This window comes from Pongo pygmaeus, chromosome 10 (assembly GCF_028885625.2).
Source record: "Pongo pygmaeus isolate AG05252 chromosome 10, NHGRI_mPonPyg2-v2.0_pri, whole genome shotgun sequence".
NCBI classification, from domain to species: domain Eukaryota; kingdom Metazoa; phylum Chordata; class Mammalia; order Primates; family Hominidae; genus Pongo; species Pongo pygmaeus.
In genome coordinates, this window is record NC_072383.2 from 129,683,265 (window position 1) to 129,710,159 (window position 26,895).

Consider the following 26,895-nt stretch of genomic DNA (forward strand, 5'->3'; position numbering starts at 1 on the left):
CACTTTTTTTCTGTAAGAAAAACTACCACTTATACCAGTGGTTCTCAAGGTGGGTCCCTAGAGAGCAGCTTTCATAAATATCAGGTGGCAGCTTAGTAGAAACACAAATCCCTGGGGCCCACCCTGGACCTACTCAGAAACTGAAGTGGGGGCAGTGGCCCAGCAATCTGAGTTAGCAAACCCTCCAGGTGACACAAGTTTGAGACTTGCTGGTCCATACCCATGAATGAAACTGCTGCCTAAATCCACTGCTAACACCTAGACCCGGGAAAGGAAAACGGAGACGTAACGATGATCTCAACAAAGTCTCCCGTGTGTATGCTTTTCTCTCGTGCTATCAGCTGTCTTCCCAAGACGCCCGAATAATCACAGCCACCACTTCAGCGCTGCTGGGCCGGTCCCCCTGGCCTGGCTTCTCAGACACTCAGGGCTGCAAGCAGGGGGTGATGGAGGCAGGGGCCGGCCTCCTAACACGGAGGGAGGCCAGCAGAGCAGGAGCCGACACTCCAGGGCGGTGCTGAGACCTAAGGCCACCCAGGGCATCACAGCAGCCTCTGCTTTCATGCCTAGCTGCCCCAGAGCCCAGGGAGGGTGGCAAGATGTCTGCTCCATGCCGCACACTCACATTTGCCAGTCCAGTGGCTGAAGTGACCTGAAGGGGGTTTCTCTCTCCTTTGGGCAGAAGTTGCTGAAATAGAAAGGCCCCCGCCCCGTCTCTGGAGCCCTGTTGTCGTTTTAGAGAGTCCTGCACTTGCCTCTCTCACTCAATTTCACACACATCAGCCGGGGAAAAGGCAAATGTTTCTGCCATAGACAACTTGGCCAAGAATGAAAGCTTTCAGAGATGCCCGTTCTCTTCCTGGCACCCCCTCAGCTGAGCACACGCAGGGTGCCCCGAGTACCCACTGCACACAAGCGTGGGCTAAGTCTTCTTTCCATGCTCAGCTACAGTCATCAGACGCAGCCTGGCCCCTCCAGGGTTTCAGAGCCAGATCAGAGACTGAGTGATCTCCAGAGGTGACAGGTCACACACCAGTAATACCTACTGAGTACTTTATGTGTGCGAAGGCTCGTGTCATCTAAGGAGGCTAAGAAGATCACCAGGGATCTAACAACTTGGTAAAAAAAAGATAAGACAAACCCAGGAAGTGCCAATGCCACGCAGAAACTAACAACGGACGAGACAGGTTTCACAAAATGCCATGGCAGCGAGGAGGAAAAGCGTCTACTGCAGCTGTCCCACAGGAGGGGACATCTGACCTGGGAGTGGAGAGACTGGTGGCTTTCATTCCAGGCAGAAGAAGGGTCTATGGCACAGAGCAGCGGGACGGTGGGCTGTAGTGACTGGCGTGAGAGGAGGCCAACTACAGGCTGTCTGGGCAGGAGTGTGCAGGCCCGCCTGAGTTTGGGGCTTTTACTGAGGGCACCAGTCAGCACTGACGGTTTCTGAGCAAAGAAAGACATCAGCAAAGATGCATTAGAAAGTTTTTTTTTTTTTTTTTGAGGCAGAGTCTTGCTCTTGTCACCCAGGCTGGAGTGCAGTGGCACAATCTCAGCTCATTGCAACTTCCACCTCCTGGGTTCAAGCGATTCTCCTGCCTCAGCCTCCCAAGTAGCTGGGATTACAGGCCTCCGCCACCACACCCAGCTAATTTTTGTATTTTTAGTAGAGATGGGGTTTCACCATATTGGCCAGGCTGATCTCGAGCTCCTGATCTCGTGATCCGCCCACCTCAGCCTCCCAAAGTGCTGGGATTACAGGCGTGAGCCACTGCGTCCAGCCTAAAAAGATTATTTTTAAGCAGGGCACAGTGGCGTGCACCTGTAGTCCCAGCTACTTCAGAGGCTAAGGCAGGAGGATCACTTAAGCCTAGGAGTTTAAGGCCAACCTGGGCAACTAGCAAGACGCCATCTCTATTTAAAAAAGGAAAGAAAAAGAAAAAACGAAGAAAAATTATTCTGATAATGGATGAAACTAGAAAAAAAGAGAAACTAGACCCAAAGGGGTCATTTCGTGGTTCTCCTTTGTGAACATGTTTCTAAAGGGAGATTCTCAGGGGATCTTTCTACCACCCTAAGGGGTGTTCTGAAATTTGTGGGGTATTCCCAGTCATCATAAAAAAGGGAGAGCCACTGGCATCCAGAAGACAAGAGCCAGGAATGGCACCAGCCAGCACCACACAACAAAGAACTGGCCTCCATCCTCCTGTAGTTCCTGAGCGTGACGACGGGGTGTTCATGCGCATGTGAGATGTGCCACCCTCAAACCTCATTACGTCAGCACATCACCCACTGACCTGCATAACTGCCAGATGCACACTGCTCACTCAGGCAGGAGAAAAGACCTGTTTTCCTGAGCCCAGAACCTGACTTCAGCTTACAAATAAGCCCTATTTTAATCTGCATCGTTTCAATATCCAGTGGATTTTCAGGAATGCAAGTGCCGCGTCACCGCTCTGCGTGGCAAGAAAGCTGTACTTCATTCGATTCCAGTGACACCAGCTGCCTTAGGAAAAGCACCGGGAAGCCTGCTAACGGCGGCTGAATCACAACGCCTCATCAGCCTGCAGCCTTGGCTGTCACAGTCACAGGACTTGTTTGTAGGGGGGCAAGCGCCTGAATTTTGTTTTCTGGTGTTGTGCCTGAGCCTGCACAATACAATTTGTACTTCGATATGTAAGTTACTTCCGTTTTATGTCTCCTTCACATTAGTTTGGATATTATATGTTTTTTAAAATTACGGAGGTAGGTAGGCTATATCATCTATGAACTTCATTTTAGAATAGTAAAGGGAACACAAAATGCCTTATAAAATGCGGCATTTAACAGGAATTAGAGTGACTCGCTACGAATAAAGAGGGTGGCAGGTCCATAGTTTGTGGCAGGGGTGCTGGCTCCTGTGGTGCGTGAGGCTGATGCAAACACCCCCAAGGCCTGGCCACTGTGCCTGAGGAATGAGGGCTGAGTGTAGGAGTCGAAGCTAAAACGTACACACGGCACAGGCATTTGTGCAGGGGTCAGGCCCAGCCGGCGCCTGAGCACACGGAGGACAACTAGACTCGGGAGACGGTTTTGAGCCACTGCGCAGCCACAGAAACCACAGATCTGAGAGCTGGGCCTGCCAGTGGATGAGAGTCTCCCTCTTGAGCTGGCGGGCCACAGCAGGACTCACTCCCCTGGGGGAAGAAAGCCCTTGGCCCTTACACAGCAGGGGTGGGGGGCACTCAAGAAGGAGTGAACTTGCCGCCACTACAGGCACACGGGGCTTGAGCAACTCATCAGCAAAACAAAAGAGGCACTGCCTGTCCGATCCTGCAAGCTGCAGACGCAGGCCATAAGGTCACATTTGATAAAGGTGGTATTTCAAATCACTGAGACCAGACAGGGATATCAGGAACCTCCTCTTCCAGCGGCCTAGGTGATTCAGCTCAATCCTGCTGCTGAGAACAATTAGAAAGGGTAGACACAATACTCTTTTTAAATCTGTGTAAAGCCATTAGAAACCTAACAAGGTGTGAAAATAAATAAATAAAATAATTTAAAAAAAGAAACAAAAACAAAAGAAACCTAACAAGGCAGGAAAGAAGACTCAGAAGAAGAAAACCCAAAGAGGTGGGTCCCACCTTTGCAGCCACTTTTACCTAGGGGCATGTGCCAACTCCATAAAAGGCAGCTGAGCTGCAGAGAAGCTGAGAAAACTGTGCTGACTTGGAGAGGCAATGCCCTAGGAGGAACAGTCAGGTGGGAAGCTGGCCCTCGCAGAGGCTGAAGCCTCAGTCTAAATCATCTCAATCCCTAAAATTAGATCCAGAATTGCTGGTGCTTCTAGCCATCTGCCAGAAATAAAAATAAATCATCTCTTTAAAAAGAAAATACCATTCAGGACTCAAATTATTACTACAAATAATTCCAATACAAAGCTCAAAACTCAATCAAAAATAACCAGGCAAACAAAGAAAAAAAAAACACATGAATGAAAACCCAACAAAAACAGACAACACTAACCCATCCACAGATGCACCAGCTAATGAAGTTACAAGACACAGATGTTAAAACAATTACATTCAAAGAGATAAAATGTAAGATCATAAATTTTGTCAGCGAATACGACAGTATTAAAAGGAACCAAATGGAATTCTAGGAGTTAAAACCAATCCCAAAATAATTCCATAGATGAACAAAGATTCCCTGACCTGAAAGAAAATCGCTGAAGAGAAATCAAAAGATAAGTCAGGAAAACATTTTCAAAATAAAATATATAGAGAAAAAAATGATGAAAAATGGAGAACAACAGAGGAGACAGAAAGGATACACTGAAAAGCTCTAGAAGACACACAATTCCAGTGGCAAAGAGAGATGACAGAAAATGGAGCAAGGATGCTATTTGAAGAAGTAATGGCCAAAGTTTTTCAAAACACAGCCAGAAAACATCAGTCCAAAGATTCAAGAAGCCTTATAAGAGGGAAAAAGAAAACGAAAATCACATCTCAAAACACCAAAGCAAAATTGCTAAAACCAAAGACCAAAAACCAAATATCTTAAAAGCTCTAATTAGCTGACAAAAAAAAAAAAGCCAAAAGACGCTGGAAAAATATGTTTTAAATCTTCAGAGTGGTTAAAGAAAATAACTTCTAAACTAGAATCTTCTACTCAGTGAAAATATCCTTCGAGAATAATACTAAACTGAGGATAATTTCAGATAATAGCGAATCTTCACTGAAGGAGGTAAGAAGGAAGGGGAGAGGAACGGCAAGGGCAGGAAGGCCTCGGGGGGGTGGTCCCAGCCTGTGGTGGCAGCAGCTGGGCTGAAGCAGGGCAGGGGTCCTGGAGCCGAGACTCCCAAGGAAGGCCCTGTAGTGGGAGGGGATACCGCAGCCTGGCCATGCAGCTCCTTACGGGGAGTACGCGCGGCTTCATTTCTGTAGGGAGAAGGCCCCATGAGCTGCCCCCATGCCCTGCAGTAGAGGTGACAGGAGAGGGGTAACATAATGAGAAACGCTGTTTCTACAAAAAAAAAAAAAATATATATATATATATATATATATATGAATTATCTGGGTGTGGTGGCATAAACCTGTAATCCCTGCCACTCGGGAGGCTGCAGTGGGAGGACTGTCTGAGCCCACGAGGCTGAGGCTGCAGCGACAGTGGACTGAGATCACACAGCTGCACTCTCGCCTGGTCGACACAGGGAGACTTCTCTTGTTGGGGCGGAGGGCGGGGGGAGGAAGAATCACAACACCAGTGGAAGGCAGATGCCACCACTAGCTCATTTCACACGTGTGGGAACTGCCCCGGGAGAGGTTAACTGATGCGTCCAAGGCCACACAGGGATAACCGGTGGAACAGGATCTGAATCCAGAGCCACAGAGGCGCGGCTTCCTTCCAGGCCCTCAGGGGCCTCCGCACAAGGAGCCGGGTCTCCATGAGTCTGATTTCCCGCAGAAAAGCATAGAATGCACGGGAGCAGGCGGCGCTGGAGATGGAGACGGTGCAGACGCGGTCCCAGCGCATTCGGAGCAGAGCCCCAGGGAACGGCTTGGGGGAACAGGAAGCAGAGAAAACGGGAGCGCGCGCAGCCACAGGACTACCGCACCCGAACACAGGGTGCAAGCCAGGCTGACGGCTGACTGCAGAAGCGAATCAAATCCCCGCTGTTCTGCAGGGGGAATCCCAGCCTCGTCGTCACTAAAACCCAAACCAGAATCACACACACTTCATGCTCCCGCAGGGCTAGATCCGTGTCTTGGGGGGCCTGAAATTTCTGCGTTTTGCAAAGACGCTCTTTTAATACAAAAGAAAAAAGAAATAATACAAAAGTAGAAAGTGAAAAAAGAAAAATGCAGGTAATAGGTCCTTCGTCCACCCCTCTGCCCTGGGATCCGCGGCTGCAGGTGGCGCGGCGCGGACGGTGCTAGGACCGGGGACCCGCCCAGGACCGGCTGCCTCTGGCGCCACCTGGCGGCCGCCGTGCCCAGCCCTGCCCCGGGTCCTGAGGTTGACGGGGGAACTCAGGGAGGGCAGCAGCCCGGGGATCGCCCTGCTCACCGGGACCTAAGCAGAGCGCCTGCCCGAGGATGGGGAGACACGGGGGAGGCGGAGCACAGTAGTCCCCCTTCCTCCCTCTCACCCTCCCCTCTTTCTTTAGGAACAAGGCGGGAAGGCCAAGAGCCTGTCCCTCTGTGCATTATCCCGGGCGCATCATTGGGAGAGAGGAATCACTGCATTTTGCTTTTTAAAGACTGACCAAGGAAGCGGCTGAAGGCTGCTGCCTACATTTTGGTTCACACTCTGTCACAAAACAAAAGACAAAAAAGCAATGGTTTTCTTTAGAGCCCAAAAGGGACTATCAAAACAGTAACAGTTCTAAACTTACTCAAAAAACAGTTCTCTCTGCTATGACTTGGCAGCAAAAATGTTTTGGAGGTAAATTATTCAAAAAAAATGCTGATACTTATTCAAATATAATTTCCCTAAGCATTAAGCATGATGTTAACAGATGTTACATAAAAGGTCCTACGGGCAAATAAATGTGTGAAACACTAAACAAAGCTAAACAGGCTTCCTTCTAGGAAGCCTTCTCAGAGCCTTGATTATTCTACGGGTACTGCAACTTCCCAAGAGGGGCTGGGCGACGGCACGAAGAGGTCCCCGAAAGGATCTGGCCGCAGCACCCTGGCTGCACGGACTAGCTCATGAGACAGCGGCTCCAGAAACATTTTGGGAAACACACTTCTGAGTCACCGAGAGCATAAACAGAGGCTCAGAACATTATTTTACAAGACACACAAAATTTTACAATGTGTTCTTTTTCAATTTAACACTACTTTCTTATTTTTTCAATGTACGGCTACACTAAGTAATATTCCAACAAAAAATGTATTTGCTGGCAACTTTCCTCCAAGACCAAGAATACATGTGCCCCCATCACCACTTCTATTCAATACTGTACTGGAGGTCAGCTAAATAAGTCAGTTAAAACTAACAAGCATAAGAGCTGCAAGGAAAAAATGGTCACTATTTATTCACAATGACATGACTGGGTACAGAGACAATCCAACATAAGCTACAGAGAATATTAGAATTAATAACTGATTAGGCAAGGGGTACAAGGCCAATATGCAAAAATCATTGTATTTCTATATACCAACAACAAACAGAGAAAATGACATTTAAAGTAGATACAGCTGGGCACAGTGGCTCATGCCTGTAATCCCAGCACTTTAGGAGGCCGAGGCGGGTGGATCACAAAATCAAGAGTTCGAGACCAGCCTGGCCAATATGGTGAAATCGCATCTCTACTAAAAATACAAAAATTAGCCGGGCGTGATGGTAGGCACCTGTAGTCTCAGCTACTCAGGAGGCCAAGGCAGGAGAATCGCTTGAACCCGGGAGGCGGAGGTTGCAGTGAGCCGAGACTGTGCCACTGCATTCCAGCCTGTGTGACAGAGTGAGACTCCCTCTCAAAAAAAAAAAAAAAAAAAAAATTAGATAAAAAATAAAGTACATACGACTTGCATTAACATCAAAACATTGACTACCTAGGAATAAATACAACAAAAGATGTGCGAGACCCCTCCTCGGAACCCACAGCACAGCACAGACAGGCATTAAAGGTGGCCTGTATCGTGGAGGTAGGGGCCATTTTCATGGATTCAAAGACTCAACGTTGTTAACATAGTAACTCCCCCCACCATGATGTGTGGACTCCAATTTGTAATCTCTGGCTTGCTCAGATCCATGTCCCCTGTAAAGCTTTCAATATTTATCATTCCAGAGCAATGAAACACTTCTCTATAGCTCCCATGCCCCTAATGCTGAGTTAATTTAAAATCATGTCTTTTCTCCCGATGAGGAGATGCAAATACCGTGGGGAAGCAAATTGGGACAAAAATCCAGGTTCTCCAGCTGCTTCCACTGAGCTCCTTTCACTCTCCTGTGTGCCTCAGATTCAAAAGGAGGTAAATGCGAGGCAGGGAGAACTTGGATAAATAGGTAAAGAAAGAAAACCATTTCTTCCATGCCATCCTCCACAGGCACTGAGAGCAGCAAAGTCCATACAAAAGCTCCTCCTAAATAAACACTTTCAGAGTCACCTCAGTGTGTCTTCCTATTTCACTCTGCTCTTACAAGTACTGTTTTCCAAATCCATCCCTGATTCACTGCCCTCTGAACAGAAAATGCTGTCTTGCTGAACTGTGGTCTAATCTTGGCCCCTAAGTTCTGCAAAGCCACTTTCGTGTATTCTTTAGGATACGATCCATCAGTGGTCCTCACCCTGGCTGACCACTAGAATCATACGGGCAGCTTTAAAAAAACAACCATACAGATGCCCTGGCTCGCCCCAGGCCAAACGCCTCAGACTCTCTAGGGTATCATCATTTCGTACAAACTCCCCTGAATCTAACGTGAAGCCAGAGTTGAGGCCTGTGCTGTAGACAGCAAGAGAGACACACAAACAGACAAACTTTTTGTTGTGAAAACCAACAACTTACTTCCTTCCGGGTTTGGTGCAGAAAGAATGATGCTGTGGTTTTTCTTTAGTTCTTCAACATATTGAGTTATTTTATCAATATTGTTTCTAATCTCCTCAACCTAGGAGAGAGAGAGTCATTACAGCATGGCAAACTCAAATCTGTGACCACTTTTCATCCCCGAAAAGGGGAAGAATAAAGGAGGGAAATAAATAATTACCACACAAGAAATTTAAGCCTCTCCCATTCTCACACTGGTATCATTAAATTTAAAAAATAAAGATATATCCTATGAATATTTCTACCTTCATACCTAAAGCAGTACCAATCAACATTCACCAGGAAAACCTATCAGGTTGTAAAAATTTCTAGTCAAGTCCCAAGCATGACACAGATGGGGCCAATTAGAAGCATACTACTATTAATACCCATTCTCAGTATAACCAGGAAGTAAGCCCATAAAACATGCAGGCACAGTGGCTCACACCTGTAATACCAGCACTGTGGGAGGCCAAGGCAGGCAGATCACTTGAGGCCAGGAGTTCAGGACCAGCCTGGCCAACACAGAGAAACCTTTCTCTACTAAAAATACAAAAATTAGCTGAGTGAGGTGGCACACACCTGTGATCCCAGCTACTCAGGAAGCTGAGGCTCAAGAATCGCTTGAATCAGGAGGCGGAGGTTGCAGTGAACCGAGATCGCACCACTGCACTCCAGCCTGGGCAACAGAGCAAGACTCTGTCTCAAAAAAAAAAAGAAGAAAATAATAATAATGATACTCTTATGGGAGGAGGTATCTATAGCTCATACAGCCAAGCCTTCATAATTGTTATCTTTGACCTCTGAATGTTTAAATTCAATATTTGTTTCAAAATGTAATGTATCATTAGCAAGATTTATCTAGATGGAGTCACAACATTATCTTCAAAAACCTCTATGGTAGGCTGAAAATTGACCCCAAAGATGTTCACGTCCTAATCCCTGGGCCTGTGAGTTACCTTACAGGGCAAAAGATATTTTGCAGATGTGACTAAACTAAGGATCTTGAGATGGGAAATTATCCTGAATTCTCCAGTTCGGTCCTCATTAACCCATTTATGCCAGAGGCTGCAATGTGTGTGTGTGAAAAATCAGACCTTGGCGATGACCCTGAGCAGTAGGATATAAATAACTCGCAAAAGCTTAGCGTTCCAATAATGGAACACTAGGCATAAATGGGTTAAAGTCGCAAGTGTTCTTAGAAGACAGCAGTAGAGGGAGATCCAGCTACAGAAGTAGCAAGGTGAACGCTGGAGCAAGATCCTCTGCTGCCAGCTCCTACCTCCTTCCTCATTTTAAAATAGTAATTATAGGCCAGGCACAGTGGCTCACGCCTGTAATCCCAGCACTTTGGGAGCCAAGGCAGAAGGATCACTTGTGGCCAAGCGTTCAAGACCAGCCTGGGCATAGAGAGACCCCATCTCTACAAAAACTTAAAAAAAAAAAAAAAAAAAAAGAAAGTTAACCGGGCACAATGGTGCATGCCTGCAGTCCCAGCCACTCAGGAGGCTGAGGCAGGAAGATCACTTGGGCCCAGGAAGTTGAGGCTGTAGTGAGCTGTGACTGCACCACTACACTCCCACCTGGGCAATAGAGCAAGACCCTGCTCTTAAAAACAAAAAAAGGAAGAAGTAATTATTAACTATTACATGTTGTGGCACAATCCACATACTAATCCCGGAGCCTGTGAATATGTCACCTTGCATGGCAAAGGGAACTTTGCAGATGTGATCAAATTGAGTCTTGAGATGGGAGACTACCCTGGATTATCTGGGTGGGCCCAACGTAACCACAGGAGTCCTTATAAGATGAGACAAGGGGACCAGCGTTGGAAAAAGGACACTTGATCATGAAAACAGTGGCTGGAGTGATGGCTTTGAAGAGGGAGGAAAACCAAGAACACAGGCCGCCTGCAGAAGCTGGAGAGGAAGGCAGCTCCAGGAGGCTCACAGCTCTGCCCTGCCAGCACCTGAGCTTCTCCAGGCCCTGGAACTACAAGGAGGTGATAAACGTGTTGTTGAAGGGAACTAGGAGGAGGTGATAAACGTGTTGTTGAAGCAGTGATTGCGGTGATTTGTTACAGCAGCAGCAGGAAACTGACACACGTATCAACATAAATAACACACTTCTGTGAAAAACAAGTCTCCAAAAAATCGGTGGAAACGGGCAGTGATTTGTACTTTTTGTAAATCTAATGTCTAGCTTAACAGAAAGCACCCTGATCATCACAGGTATTTCTGGGTCTGCTGTGCTGGCTCTGGGAAACGCCATCATTGCGTATCATGAGAGAATGAAAATGGCAATGACCATCTTAGTTAATTACTTTGAAAAGAGCTTTGACCACAGAATCCTCTCAAAAGGGTCTTAGGGACCCCAGGGACTCCTAAGCCAAGCCCCAGACCAGATTTGAAAAGTCTAAGTATTAAAGATTCATGCAGGCCAGGAGCAGTGGCTCACACCTGTAATCCCAGCATTTTGGGAGGCCGAGGCGGGAGGATCACTCGAGGTCAAAAGTTCAAGACCAGCCTGGCCAGCATGGCAAAATGCCGTCTCTACTAAAAATACAAAATTAGCCAGGCGTGGTGACATGCCTGTAGCACCAGCTACTCAGGAGGCTGAGACAAGAGAATTGCTTGAACCAAGAAGGAGGAGGCTGTAGTAAGCCGAGATCACACCACTGCACTCTACCCTGGGTGACAGAGCGAGGCTCCGTCTCAAAAAAAGAAAGAAAAATTACCATTTCTAAAGTAATACACATATGTTAGAAAGTAAAAGAAAAAAAAACATTATTTTAACTCTTAGAGAGTTCTGCAATATATACCACTGCTAACTCCAAGCCCCCGCATGGCTCCAGAGGAACAGGAAACTGCAGGGCTATACACCCTGTACCCAGACAGGCACTGAGAGAGAATGGTGCCAGCTACCATTTTATGTCCGGGAATAACATAGCACAGGGGTCCTTTGGCTCCATTATAAATCATCTTCACAGAAACCAGACTCCCTGGCCACCCTTCAGAGCACTGTTTTAGTGTTAACCAAACACTCACCATGTGAAATTCATTTCTCTTGCAAACTTCTATGTGATGTTGAAGATCAGAATGAGTTTACATTAACAAACATTATTTGCCTCTGTATTTGTCTAGAAAGTCATTTCACAGAAATTAAGTGCAAAATAAATTGACTACTTAACAAATGAAAGCTTGAGCTTAAGTTAGAACCGAATGAGGACAAGCACTGGGCAAGCCTTCCTAAAGCACGAGTAACCTGTTTCCCACATGCCCCTGAGACACCAGCACCAAAGACAGATTGGCACCAGACAGACAAAGACCACAGCTTAATGGCACTCAGTGAATTGCACAACGTAACTTTTCTGTTCTTCTTTTTTTTTTTTTTTGTCACCCAAGCTGTCACCCCACGCTGGAGTACAGTGGCACGATCTCAGCTCACTGCAACCTCCGCCTCCCAGGTTCCAGTGATTCTCCCACCACAGCCTCCCAAGCAGCTGGGATTACATGCACCCGCCATCATGCCTGGCTAATTTTTGTATTTTTAGTAGAGACAGGGTTTTGCCATGTTGGCCTGGCTGGTCTGGAACTCCTGACCTCAGGTGATCCACCCACCTCGGACTCCCAAAGTGCTGGGATTACAGGCATGAGCCACTGCGCCTGGCCTGCACTATGTAACTTCTCTATTAAATGCAACACTTAATGGCAGGAGATTCTTTAAAATAAATACATTTTTACAAAGAACTTACATGGAAGAGTTAAGCAACCAAGTAAAAGGAATTAAAACAGAAAAATAATAATTTGACAAAGGGGGCAGGAAGGCTAAAGACAATTTAAAAAGTCTCATTTCCAAGAAGTGAAATCAGGAAATCCCAGCATCTTAACTCCTTTATACCTTAAAGGAACTTCCTTGTAGCTAACAATTTAATCTCATGGTTTTTTCCTTTAAATAACAGTAGTAACTAACAAATACTAGAAAACCAGTGACCAGGTTTATGTGAGATATTCAAGAAATTCTGGTTGAATATGAAAAACTAGTAACTTTCCCTATGCTTTTATTTTATTTTATTTATTTATTTATTTATTTTTTGAGATGGGAGTCTCGCTCTGTCGCCCAGGCTGGAGTGCAGTGGCGCGGTCTCGGCTCACTGCAAGCTCCACCTCCCGGGTTCACGCCATTCTCCTGCCTCAGCCTCCTGAGTAGCTGGGACTACAGGCGCCCACCACCACGCCCAGCTAATTTTTTTTGTATTTTTAGTAGAGACGGGGTTTCACTGTGTTAGCCAGGATGGTCTCGATCTCCTGACCTTGTGATCCGCCTGCCTCGGCCTCCCAAAGTGATGGGATTACAGGCTTGAGCCACCGCGCCCAGCTGCATATGCTTTTATAAACCTATTAAAATGTTCAAATCCAGGCACTGCTAGGCCAGATGAGGCTGCTGAGTGAAACTATCCCATGAGACTCAGCATAATCAAGGCGAGTCCTGCAATGAAGGTTCTGTCATTAAAAAACCCACTGGACGTGTGTTTTCGTTTCTTCATGTTTTATGAGGTCAATGTATTTGTTCTGTGACTCAATTTCAAAAATTTGAAATTATGCAACATTAGATCAGATAATTCTTAGGTTTGAGAATTTCAGCAGGGCCTAAGCCCAAGAGCTGTGCTGAGGAGATAAGCAGGAGGGGGAGGCCTCACACCTCAGACAGGATCCCAGCACTGGCAGGCCGCCACGTCTTAAAATATCAACTACTGGGTCACCTGTGACTTTCCTCTGAGTCTTCTACCTGAGCTCATATACAGCTGATCAGTCACCGATTTCAGACCCTGAGCTCTCTGCTCTAGGCACTTGCCTCAGGACTCACACCCACCGGTGGAGGGGTAAGCAGTGCTGGTGGGAGCCACACCCACCTGACCCCTGCGCCCGCAGCCAGGCGCCACCTCTGCTGCCGGAACCACCACTTCCTGAAGAACCAGGGAGGCCTCGTTCTGAGACACTGCCCGTCCTGCAGGGAGGCCTTTGTAAAACTCTCTTAAGGGGCACCGCAGGACCTCCAAAAGGCAGCCTGCAAGGAGGAGGCGCTCCTGCAGCAGCCAGCACAGGGTGGGAGAAGTGGCCGCCCACCAGCAGAGGGCGCTGCAGGGCCCGGCCCCAGCCCACGCGGAGGCCACGTGCACAGCTCCACCATCCGCACCCAATTCCCTCCCGGACTGCATCAGAACGATGATTTGCATTTTTCTCATTATTAACATTGTGATCATACTAAAAATTCCAGAGAACTTACGTAATTCAAACAACTTTTAAAAATAATAGATTAAATATTATTTCAAATATGATAAATGCACAATCATATTGATATAAATCTTTAAAGAAGAAAGCCACCGGGCACGGAGGCTCACACCTGTAATCCTAGCACTTTGGGAAGCCGAGGCGGGCGGACTGCCTAAGCTCAGGAGTTTGGAACCAGCCTAGGCAACGTGGTGAAACCCCATCTCTACTAAAAATGCAAAAAAAAAGAATTAGCTGGGCGTGGTGGCACGCACCTGTGGTCCCAGCTACTTGGGAGGCTGAGGCAAGAGAATCACTTGAACCTGGGAGGCAGAGGTTGCACTGAGCCAAGATTGTGCCACTGCACTCCAGCCTGGGCAACAGAGCGAGACTCTGTCTCCAAAAACAAGAAAAAGAAAAGGAAAAAGAAAAAGAAAGAAGGGAGGAAAAAAGGAAGTGGGGGATGGGGAAGGGAGGGGAGGAAAGGGAGAGGGAGGGAGAAAGGGGGAGGGGGAGGGGAGGGGGAAAGGGAGGGAGGACAGGTAGGCAGGCTATGATTGGGTTTCATTAAATGCTCTTACCTGATGGAAGAAATCATCCATGAAATGATCTTTCTCAACCACAACAACTGTGTCTACATCATCATTCTTCCTACACTACAATGAAAAACGGAAAATTCAGTTTTTTAAAATTTTTATGTAGGCACAAATAGCCAACTGAAATACAAAAACAGTTCAATACCCACAAGATCTGAACTCACTAGAGCACCAAATCGTAACAAACTAGCAGCCACCACTATCTACCCCAATTGAACTCCGCAACATTTTCAACACAACAGATCCTGGCTGAAGCAGCCGGAAAGTGGAAGACCTGGAGAGAAACAAGGGTGGCTTTCTCAGAACTAAGCTGCTTAGAATCATTTAGTTCTCACTATGTAAGTCAATATAACACAGGCCAGTTTTACCCTCAAGAAGCAAAACTGCTTGTGCTGCATATTTTCCATAAACAGTAAAAACACTGGCCAGCCGCAGTGGCTCACGCCTGTAATCCCAGCACTTTAGGAGGCTGAAGGGGGCAGAATGCTTAAGTCCAGGAATTCAAGACCGGCCTGGGCAACATGGTGAAACCCTGTCTCTATAAAAAATTAGCCGGGCATAGTGGCACATGCCTGTGGTCCCAGCTACTTAGGAGGCTGAGGTGGGAAGACTACCTGAACCTGGAAGGTTGAGGCTGCAGTGACCCTGTCTCTAAAAACAAAACAAAACAAACAAACAAAAAAAAACCCCAGCATCACCCAGAAGAATGACCATTGATCAGGAGCTGAAGACCTCCTCCCCAGCAGCCCATTAGCTTGTCTCAGTCTCTGCCTCTTGTCCATGAAACAGAGATAGTATCGTCCCATCTCCATCAGAAGACCCTAAGGATAAGATATTTATCAGTGTTTTATAAGGTAACACTACTTTCATGGGTAATATTAATATATAAACCAATAAAGGCTTTTATTAATAAAATTATTTCTAGTCCCTACTCTTTTTTTTGGAAACAAAGTCTCACTCTGTCGCCCAGGCTGAAGTGTGGAGTGTGGGTAGTGGCAGGATCTCGGCTCACTGCAACCTCTGCCTTCCAGGTTCAAGTAATGCTTGTGCCCCAACCTCCTGAATAGCTAGGATTACATGCACCTGCCACCACACCCAGCTTTTCTTTTTTTGTATTTTTAGTAGAGACAGGATTTCACCACATTGGCCAGGCTGGTTTCGAACTCCCGAGCTCATTCAATCCGCCCGCCTCACCCTCCCAAATTGCTGGGATTACAGGCATGAGCCACTGCGCCCAGCCTGTACACTCATAATTCTAAGCAAAGCAGCACTTCAAAACAAAATGGGCCAGGCGCGGTGGCTCACGCCTGTAATCCCAGCACTCTGGGAGGCCGAGGCGGGGGGATCACAAGGTCAGGAGATTGAGACAATCCTGGCTAACACGGTGAAACCCTGTCTCTACTAAAAATACAAAAAAAATTAGCCGGGTGTGGTAGCGGGCGCCTGTAGTCCCAGCTACTCGGGAGGCTGAGGCAGGAGAATGGCAAGAACCCGGGAGGCGGGGCTTGCAGTGAGCCGAGATCGCGCCACTGCACTCCAGCCTGGGCGACAGAGCGAGACTCTGTCTCAAAAAAAAAAAAGAAAAAAGAAAAGACAAAATGGCAATCAACTGACAACCAGCAGAAACTAACATTAAGACAGACCCACATAGTTTAACACTCTTCTCCAGGATCCCACACCACTCTAAAAACCAAAGCAGAACGGCTGAAGGATACTGAGTGCCGGTGCCCATGGCCTGCAGGAGGCAGACCAGGTGCGTTATCTGTCAATCCTCCTGGTACCACACCCCCTAGTCCCTACCATGAGGCAGGTACTGGCATCGCTATTTCAGAGTAGAACACATGCTCAATGGTTATGGTCTCAGAGCTAAGTGGTGCCGAACCAGTAGCTGAAGCCAGGTCTGACTTTATAAAACTTCCCACATTAACAACTGTACTATTACTATGTTGACCCTGTTAAAAAGAGTAAGAGCCGTTCTTTACTTCCAGCTCACAAGAGTTGGCAATTTGAAATACTCTACACACATGTTCTCATTAATTTTATGGTCCCCCATGTTGCCAGTGAGGAGGCTGAAACACAGTGCAGGGATCACTCAGCAGGGACGGCAGAGCAGAAACGGCCTGTGACTGTGATTCCACACACCCTGCTCTAACAAGCACACTCTATCCTGGGGGAAGGTGGGATGAGGGGAGGAGCTGTGCTGCGGAGCTCCACCAGCCATGCAGGCCAGGCCTGGTGGCCAGGTCCCACAGACTCCCCTTGCGGGGGACCCCCTCTCTTAGAAACAGGATCTACTCCCCTGCGTGCCAGCCCCGCCTCTCGGGCCCACAGCCTGCTCCCTCCCTGTCTCCAAGTGCTCACTTGGGCATTAAATTCCACTAGCTGGGCACGAGGTCTCACTGCTTCCCTATGGCTATCTGCCTTGTCTTCTCAGCTGTGCGGTCTCAGAGGTGCAGGGCCAGGAATGATGGAGTGAAGCATCACCGCGTTAAGTCATTGACTGACTGTGCATTCACCCAATACCCATGGAGGGGGTGGGGAGGAGGGGTGGAGAGCTGAAAGTGAGCTACAGACGGCCCTTGTGGCCCTGAGCCCCGGGCCATAAAAGTGCTTCACCCCACCCTGGAGGTGCCACATGGCTCTCAGGGCATCTCACACCTCCCTGCTCTGCCAGGAACTTTAGGTTCTAGATTCAAAGTCACCTCATTTTTGTTTGTTTGGGAAACTGTAAACATATACAAAAGTAGAAGGAATACTATGGTGAGCCCTCAGTGTCACCATCACCCAGGCTCAACAATGGTCAAGCCACAGCCTGTCTTGTTTCAGGTGGACACCCACCGCCTCCCACTACCTCCTACCCCCCCACCACAAGACCATCTTGAGGCAAATCCCATGAGGCAGATGCTACTGTGGAGACTGCACCTGCAGCTCCAGGAAAGAGGCTGCACCCATCTCCATGCTCCCCAGCACCACGCTTCCCTGTGAAAGCAAGCCGCTCTCCCATGGTGACCGTCCCATGTGTGCGATGCACCCCCACAGTGGCGTGGCGTCAATCCTCCTCCACTCTGAACCCACAGCACGGGCAGAGTTTTGTTCCGAGTCATTCGCTTGCTGGTAAACAATTTGTTTCTCTACCTGTAGACCACATGACTGGAATATGTTTCCTCTATTGTCTTATTTCTTATTCTTAAGCCTTGACTTATATGTCTTATTTCTACCTGGAGGTCTCAAAACTGATTAGATAACAGGAAACAGACCCAATAATACTGTCTCTGCTTTTCCATTCAAAAAAACAAAACAAAACAAAATGACCAAAGCAGTCTTTTTGGCTTTATCCCTAAGCTACATTATTCTTGTCTTAATGGATGTGCATGTTCAGTCTTTCAAGCTGAGATAGCGCAATAGCTGCACAACAGCCATGATTATGAGAGGGTATTGATTGTAAATAACCAAACTGCTTATGGCAAACGTTTACTAAAAGCCAGGGAATGCTCTCCTATATGACATACTTGATTTCCCAAGTGTCGAAGTATAGGATAAACATTTAAATATCAACATTCCATTTCTGTTAAATGTTAACAGAAGTCTCCTTAAAAGCAGCATTATAGTAAAATCACAACTCTCCCTGTGTGAATACCATTGTCAGGAACAGGTAGCAGGTAGCTTCCTGGTTTAGAGACTATTTAACAGAAAAGAGTAATTTGCCATTGGAACGATCATCATTTATAATTCAACAGAAGCTGAACTACCACAAATGGCAGAATCCAAAGCTGGACAGAATCCTGGCTTTCTTCTGCCTGTTGTTCACACACACATGCTAAGGACCTTCCATATAAATAATAATTGTGGGCAAATAAATTATAAACCTTGACATATACACAGTGGTTTTACTGCTTTGTTGCTAGAATACTTTGACTTACTTTTCACAATTAAATCACTTGGGTAAAAAAAGAAAAGAATACTTGTAATTAAACATAGGTAAAAGCTGGCCAGGTGCAGCAGCTCATGCCTGTAATCCCAGCACTTTGGGAGGCTTAACTGGGAGGATCACTTAAGCTCCAGAGTTTGAGACCAGCCTGGGCAACATGGTGATACCCCATTTTTGGTACAAAAAATACAAAAATTAGCCAGGCGTGGTGGCTCACACTTATGAGGATACCTTGAGCCCAGGAGATTGAGGCTGTAGTGAGCAGTGATGGTGCCACTCCAGCCTGGTGATAAGAGAGACTTTGTCTCAAAAACAAATAAATAAATAAATATGTAAATGCTGACTCTGGGCCAGTTTGTAAATATGGTGCTAAACGTAACCTACTTTCTCATATTTTTGTATGGTTAATTACACTTTTATACCTATGATAAAATGTTATACTTTTTTTTTTGTATTTTTACTAACACTTGTTTCCATTATTATTATATAAATACTTTTAAACAGGCACTTAGACTTTATGTAAATAGTATTATACTTCTCTGTCACCCAGGCTGGAGTGCAGTAGCGTGATCATAGCTCACAACAGCTTCGACCTCCTGGGCTCAGGTGATCCCTTCGCCTCAGCCTCCTGAGTAGCTGGGACTACAGGCACACATATTTTTTTAGAGATGAGGTGTGGCCATGTGGCCCAGGCTGGCCTTGAACTTCTGGGCCCAACCAATCCTCCCCCCTTGGTCTCCCCAAGTGCTGGTATTACAGGCGTGAGCAACTACACCCAGCCTGCCTCTGCAATTTAATCGTTTGTTTTTTCCTCTCAGCTACACATTCAGATTTCCCCACTCAGCATATATCGCTCTAGTGTTAGGTGAAACCACACCATATGGTTCAACCTCATACATTCATCTTACTGCTGCATACACTCCATTATATAAAAAGCCATGATGTACCCATCCAGGCTCCTATTGTGCCTAATATTTTTCCATTACCAACAACATAACAAACCACAGTTACATGGCTGCACATGCATGTCAGGATGGTTTTCTGGAACATACACACACATGCAGAGAGAGGACCACCGAGCCATGGGGTTTAAGTGTCTTCAGCTTCACTAAACAATGCCAAATTGCTCTCCAAAGCAGTTGTAATAAATTGGATGCCCCCAGCATGGCACATGGACATGAGACACTGCCAGGCTAATCTTGAGCTACCAAGGGCCCATCACATGATCTCGCGCCAGGAATGAGGATCAGAACTGACATGATGAAGCCCAGAGAGCCTGAACTGGAGAGCATTTAAACTTGGGGGCTGGGGGCAGCCCACTTACACCAGGCGCGGAGACGAAGAGAAACCCACATGATCTGGCTCCAGCCAACCTCTCCAGCTCACTCATGCCTCACCTCTGCCCACTACTGACCATCCACTCACTACCGACAGCATCTTTCTGTCCCTTGCATGGCCTCGTTCCCAACTCTGGGCCTCTGGACTTGCTGTGCCTTCTGCCCAGGGCACCCTCCCCCAACCCTGTCCACAGCCACTTTCTTATCCACAGCTCAGCTCACGGGGTGGCCCCCTGACCCGCCCGGCCAAGGCAGCCAAACCCACACCCTCACCCTGCTTATTCCTTCACAGCAAGGACTGCCAAAGACACTTGATTCATCTGCTCAGCTGCTGTCTATCTCCCAGCTGCAGATTCCACAAGAGCAAGGACTTCTGTCTTTTCACAACCCAGGCATCCTGCCCACAGCAGTGCCTGGCACACAGCCGCCAGTCAGTGATGACCAGGTCAACAAACGAGTGATCAATGAATGAATGAAGAGCAAGAGAAGGGCAGACACAGACGAGGGGGAGGAGAGTGGGAAAGTACACACAAATGACAGAAGCCAAGAAACAGAAACAGAGACACACACACAGACTGAGACCCGGCAAGCGCAAAATGGCCACGACACAAGGACAGGAAGGACCTCAGTGGCTCGCTCCGTCCTAACTCCATCCCTCATGAGGGCTGATGGTACTACGTGCCCTCAAAGCCTGGGAGAAATCACTCTACCTTTTTTTTTTTTTTTTTTTTTTGAGATGGATTCTCACTCTTGTTACCCAGGCTAGAGTGCAGTGGCAGGATCTTGGCTTACTGCAACCTCCACTTCCTAGGTTCTAGCTATTCTCTCACCTCAGCTTCCCAAATAGCTGAGATTACAGGCACCTACCACCACCCCCAGTTAATTTTTGCATCTTTAGTAGAGACGGGGTTTCGCCATGTTGGCCAGGCTGATCTAGAACTCCTGACCTCAAGTGATCCTTCCACCTCGGACTCCCAAAGTACTGGGATTACAGGCATGAGCCACCCCACCCGGCCCACTCTGCCTTTTAATAAATCTCCCTTTTCTGCTTTAGCTGATGGGTTTCTGTCCCTTTTAACCAAAAGGCCTTGAAGACAACAGATTCCAGTGGCATCTACATTTTTCTTACCATGGGCATTTTCAAATGGAAACACACTGATTCAATAAATACCTGGCAGATGCTCTGGATCAAGCACCATGCAGAATACTGAGGCTTCAGAGCACAAATGACAGCATGCATCTGCCCTGAAAAAGTTGAAGCGCCGGGGAAAGGGTGCAGGAAAAAACCGGACTGCATCTGTGTCCAGAATGCCCCAAGACAAGATGGGCCATCTCTGGGAACATGCGAGGAAAGGGAGGCAGGAAGGCTTCCCCGTGATGCCTAACCTGAGACTTAAAAAGGTGCGAGGCTGCGTGTGGTGGCTCACACCTGTAATCCCAGCACTTTGGGAGGCCGAGGCAGGTGGATCACCTGAGGTCGGGAGTTCGAGACCAGCCTGGCCAATGTGGTGAAACTCCATCTCTACTAAAAATACAAAAATCAGCAGGATATCATGGGAGGCTGAGGCAGGAGAATTGCTTGAACCTAGAGGCAGAGGATGCAGTGAACTGAGATCGCACCATTGCACTCCACCCTGGGCAAGAAAGTAAGACTGTCTCAAAAAAAAAAAAAAAAAAAAGGTACAAGGCAAGAGAGAAGGCGCAGAGGGAGAAGTCCAGTGGTTCAGACAAAGGGAGCAGCACCTGCAAGGGCAGGGAGGAGGGGGCATATCAGTCCGGAGGCAGAAGCGAATCCTGCCACCACAAGGCGATAGATCTGGGCTCCTGGGGAGCTCTTCTATGGATCAGTTATTTCTTAGAGTTGCTACTCCTTAAATTCACAATAAACCTCAAGTTAAAAACAAGAAGTGATTAATCTGTGAAAATGTATAGATTTTGCTCTTCAAACCAAAGGACATGTTTAGATATACAAATGAGTAAACCTATTATAGTTAAGAATAGAGAAACTATAGACTCCAACTGTAGGAACTGTTTATATGAGAATACACAAAATATAAAAATGTGGCAGGATTGCATAAATTATGAAATTCTAAAGTATAAATATATGCATATATAAAATTATGTTCATATATGAAATTCTTAGTATTTTAAGTTCCAATGAAGTTTTTTAATCTTCTTATTTTATGAATTGGAACCTGAATCTTCACTATACAACATTCTGCACTACATGGGCAAACACGAGCTGTCAAAAAATAACTTTTAAAAATATCTGAGCAGTGTTTTCCGCCTTTTAAGAAATTATATTTGCAGGCCGGGCATGGTGGCTCACGCCTGAAATCCCAGCACTTTGGGAGCCTAAGGTGGGCAGATTGCTTGAGCTCAAGAGTTGAAGACCAGCCTGGGCAACACAGCGAAACCCCATCTCTACAAAAAATACAAAAGTTTGCTGGGTGCAGTGGCACGCGCCTGTGGTCCTAGCTACCCAGGAAGCTGAGGTGGGAAGATGGCTTGAGCCTGGGAGATCAAGGGTGCAATGAGTAGTGATTGTGCCACTGCACTCCAGCCTGGGCGACACAGTAAGATCCTGTCTCAAAGAAAAAAAAAAAGAGATATTTGTAATTCATTACCTTGAAACCAGGATGAAAAATAACATTCTCATTTCTTTTAGGTCTACTAAGAACACCACATAGCTACTGTGTATTTATTGTTTATTATCATGTAAACAATTCCCACAGATGAAATATGTGGTTTATCTATTCTTCACTATAATAAATATATATATTATAGATATCAAATATAATAAATATCTCAATGTTCATAAACTTTTTTTAAAAAGTAATCAAAATACGTTTGGGGTGGTTATCTTATAAGAATAGCTATTCCGTTTTGCTTACGTCCTACAGTGAATTTCATTACACCTCGGTCACTCTTCCTTCCCAGGCTGTATGCATCCGCACCCACGCTCAGTTCACTGCTGTGTCTCTCTGCACCCAGCACATGATCTGCTAGAGGCTTGACATTCAAGTACCTGTTGGATGGGCGAGTCTTTTACTTTCTGTAAATCAGAAATATCTTTCTGGATTTAGAGTGCCGGAGATCGGGACCAAGTCACGCAAACTTTCTATGCCCAAATGACTGGTTGCTCAAAAACAGAATCACTGGTTAGAAACTAAATCTGTCAATACAAATTGTATTGAGCAAATTAATTTTTAAGCCCTTTCCACGTAATTATCAGAGGTACATTTTTCACAGGAACAAGCATCAACAGCTAATAAAATAAACTTTTTGGAAGCATCACAAATATTTTGTTAATCGGACATTGCAGATGAGGCATTTTAACCAACAAAATATTAAACTTTACCTAGAAACAGCAGCCATCTAGAAGCATGGCTCTGAGTGCGCACTCACATTCAACCGCTCCAAGAACTACTTGGAAGGACACATTTCCTGGGGCGGGGGGGCGGGGAATTAAACTCGTATCTGGTAACTTTAAGATGGGTTTTTAAATATTAAAAATTATTAAACTTCAAATTCAGTTTTAACTTACTATTTTATACTAGGGAGAAGGTTGTTCTTTTTTCTCTTTTTGAGACAGGGTCTCAATCTGTCTGTCGCCCAGGCTGGAGGGCAGTGGCAAAATCTTGGCTCACTGCAACCTCCGCCTCCTGGGCTCAAGCAATCTTCCCACCTCAGCTTCCTGAGTAGCTGGAACCACAGGCATGCGCCACTACACCTGGCTAATTTTTTGTGTTTTTTGTAAAGACAGGGTTTTGCCATGTTGCCCAGGCTGGTCTTGAACTCCTGAGCTCAAATGATCCGCCCACCTCAGCCTCCCAAAGTGCTGGGACTACAGGTGAAAGCCACTGTGCCCAGCCAGAAGGCTGCTTTTTATAACTCCCTAAAAACAAAAAATCTGGTAAACATTAATCACACTTACAATTACATAGCACTTGCTCCCTCCCACCTTCTCCCAGAGCTTCACACATTAGATAATTTTATGCTTCATAACTCCCTCTATGAGGGGGACAAGAGAGATACCACTGTCCCCATTTCACGTACAAGAAAAAGTGTTGAGAGATTTAAAAATTATTTGCCCAAGATGAGAAACTCCAGAAGTGGAAACTTCCACGGATATACTCTCTGACTGCTCAGTGGCTGTATCTAAAGCAGGATGGTATTGAAGTAGATGAGCTGACTTCTAGCTCTGCCATTCTAGAACAAAACTGATTGACATGTTCTACTGTTTCAGGAAGGGTTGGGATATATAGAAACTGAGTGACAAATAATTGCCTTATTTGCTTTTTGCTATTCAAGCCAAGAAAAGGTACTTTCTCACGATTCCCCAACATATAAATTTGGCTATATTTTGCCAAAATAGTCACAGCTCTCACGTTCAATGACATTAAGCTTTTTTTTTTTTTTTTTTTTTGAGACAGTGTCTCACTCTGTCACCCAGGCTGGAGTGCAGTGGCATGGCACAATCATGACTCACTGCAGCCTCTATCTCCTGGGCTCAAGGAATCCTCCTAGCTTCGCCTCCTGAGTACCAGGTACTACAGGTGCGAGTCACCACACCTGGATAGTTTCTTTGTGCGTGTTTTGTTTTGTTGGTTTTTTTGAAACAGAGTCTCTTTCTGTTGCCCAGACTGGAGTACAGTGGCACAATCTCGGCTTTCTGCAACCTCCGCCTCCTGGGTTCAAGCGATGCTCCTGCCACAGCCTCCAGAGTAGCTGGGACTACAGCTGTGCGCCATGACATCCGGCTAATTTTTGTATTTTTAGTAGAAACGGGGTTTTGCCACGTTGGCCAGGCTAGTCTCCAACTCCTGACCTCAAGTGGTCCACCCAACTCGGCCTCCCAAAGTGCTGGGATTACAGGCATGAGCCACTGCGACTGGCCTCCTGCTAATTTTTTAATTTTTTTTGAGAAACAGAGTCTCCCTGTGTTGCCCAAGCTGGTCTCCAATACCTGGGCTCAAGTGATCCCCCCACCCTGATCTCCCAGACTGCCGGGATTACAGGCGTGAGCCACGGCTTTTCTTCATTAAATAAATATCTGAGCTGCTACTACACGACACTGAAAGATAATCTATCGGGCAAGACAACACAACTATAATTTGCTGTGTTTAAGATGATATTGATCTGCGGACCACAGGGAATATTTGTCCATTAATAAAAAAGGAAAAATCACTGTGAAGAAACTTCCTTGGAGTTAATATAAAGCATAATTTCCATGATCCTAAGGATGAAATCATTGCCTTTCTTAACCAGAGCTCCGCATCTGAACCACAGAACACAGATAATGATTTAAGTGGCTCTTTTCTCTATTCTCCCACTCGGGGGTACATAACAGCTCCATTCTAGCAGCAGAGAAGAGAGAATAATTCATTACATGCAGTGGGTGCCGTAGGGCTGTGGGCCTCAGCACCCCTGTTCTGAGGCTGCCAACAATTTAGAGACCAGAAGCTCTATCTATGCACACACGCAGCATGAATTAGTACCTGTATTGTAAAGGGAAAAAGTCATAACTACTTCTGTTGGCCTAAGCCGTCCTGGGTTAGACAAGCTTGGAAAGTGCACGACCATCACTATCATTTCACTGTCACTGCACCATGCACAGTCCTGTCACCTTTACACGTGTAGAATGCATCAAAATCCTTCCAAAATTTTTAGTGACCTGCTTTTCCCTTGCTAAAGTAAACAGTAATTTGCTGTGTGCCCGGCTGCTGGGCGCGTTAGGTGCGTTCAGAGTCAACACACGGACCCAGTTTCCAAAGCAAACTACTGGGAGATCAGGCCACCCCAAGCACCCAGCACTCTAAGGCGCCCACATTTCACACCCATCTGTTGCCTCCCGCTTGGTGCAGAGTCCTGTGTGAAGCCCCAGGGATAAAGCAGCGACCAAGAGGACCCGGCCTGCTCCCCGGGGATGACGCCCGCTGCGGGGACCCCGTGGGGCGGACCACAGTTAGGCCGGTGGGCTCTGGCTGGGTAAGCGCCAGATAGAGTCCGCCAAGCGGAGTTACGGACAGGGAGCCACGCTCGAAGAGAGGGTCGAGGCCGGGACCTTCCCCGCTCCCTCCTCCTGCCCCAACCCGCCCTGAGGACTCCGTTCAGGAAGCCCTGGGGACACCGCCCGGAGCCCCCACCCTAGGACTTCCAGAGACCCCCGCCCGGAGCCCCCACCCTAGGACTTCCAGAGACCCCCGCCCGGAGCCCCCACCCTAGGACTCCCGGGACCCCCGCCCTGGGACCCCACCAGGAGTCCCCGCTCAGGACTCCCTGAGACCCTGCCCCGCAGCCCCCGCCCCAGAACACCGGAGATCCCCGCCCCGGGGACCCACCCGGAGCCCCGCCCAAGACGCCCCGAGCCCCCGCCCGCCCTCCAAACCCCGCCCCAGCCGGGCCTGAACCGCTACCCGCGGCTGCCGCTCACCGCCGTCAGGTCTGGCAGCCGGTCCCGCATCCCCGCCGGCCGGGCAGCGCGCCCCGCCGCTCAAGCCTGTCCCGAGCTGCCTCTGGCCGGGCCGCGGGCTCTCCGGTCGCCACCTCAGGTCCCGCGGTCCCGGCCCGGCGCCAGCAGCCCTCCCTGGAGCCGGCGCTGCCACGGCAACCGCGCCCCGCGCGCTCTGCGCATGCCCGGCCCGCGCCGCGCCCCGCACCCACCCACACGGCGGCGGCGCTTTCCTGCGGGAGCCCGGAGGGGCGGGTCCTGGAGGGCGGGACATGGGCGGGGCCTAGGCGGGGAGGGGCGGGGTCCGGCCGAGCCCCAGGCTGGCAGTTCCGCTACAGGTGCTGTTTGTCCCTTGATCTGCTTTTATGCTTTCACACTCATTGTTTTATTTATCAAAATATAGAGCATTCAACGAATAGTGACAGAGCAAAGCTCCCGGAATGTGCTGGGTGCAGCTTTGGGTAATAACGTATGCCGAACCTTCTCTTTAAGGGTCCACGCCCAGCCTCGGGTGTGAATGAAGGAGAAGAGATCGTGTACCACACGTGATGCTTAAGGAGCATAACATGGCAGGGGGCGGTAACGGGAAGAGCGCCCGCAGGCCCAGCCCTGGGATGCCATTCTGGCAGGAGAAACAGGCAATACAGACACAGACAAATAAATGATAGATGAGAAAAGAAAATAAGAGCATGGACACAGAACTGGCAGAGAGGTCGTCATGAAGGTGCAGGAGCTTAGGTGAACTACACAGGTTGGGGGAACAGTCCCCAAGACCATTATCACCTCTGACACCAACG

At 47.5% G+C, this 26,895-nt stretch overlaps 1 protein-coding gene and 1 pseudogene across 11 annotated transcripts in view; one reads left to right on the plus strand and one right to left on the minus strand.

Annotated features, from left to right (window-relative positions):
- The window catches only part of STX2 (syntaxin 2), a 50,129-nt gene extending 23,847 nt beyond the window's left edge, over positions 1-26,282 (minus strand). For 3 of the 11 annotated variants that reach the window (XM_063646818.1, XM_063646817.1, XM_063646815.1), the window contains exons 1-3: positions 26,081-26,261; positions 14,365-14,439; positions 8,496-8,595 (exon numbers count right to left, since the gene is read on the minus strand). In XM_063646818.1, coding sequence (XP_063502888.1) covers positions 8,496-8,595; positions 14,365-14,439; positions 26,081-26,110 — 205 coding nt within the window. In that variant the 5' untranslated portion in view covers positions 26,111-26,261. Of the gene's footprint in view, positions 1-7,340; positions 7,463-8,495; positions 8,596-14,364; positions 14,440-26,080 lie in introns of all 11 variants that reach the window. The other 8 variants (XM_063646819.1, XM_054444337.2, XM_063646816.1 and 5 more) reach the window with 6 other exon arrangements.
- On the plus strand, positions 2,201-2,298 carry LOC129011105 (small nucleolar RNA U13; annotated as a pseudogene).
- Positions 26,283-26,895: the final 613 nt, after the last annotated feature.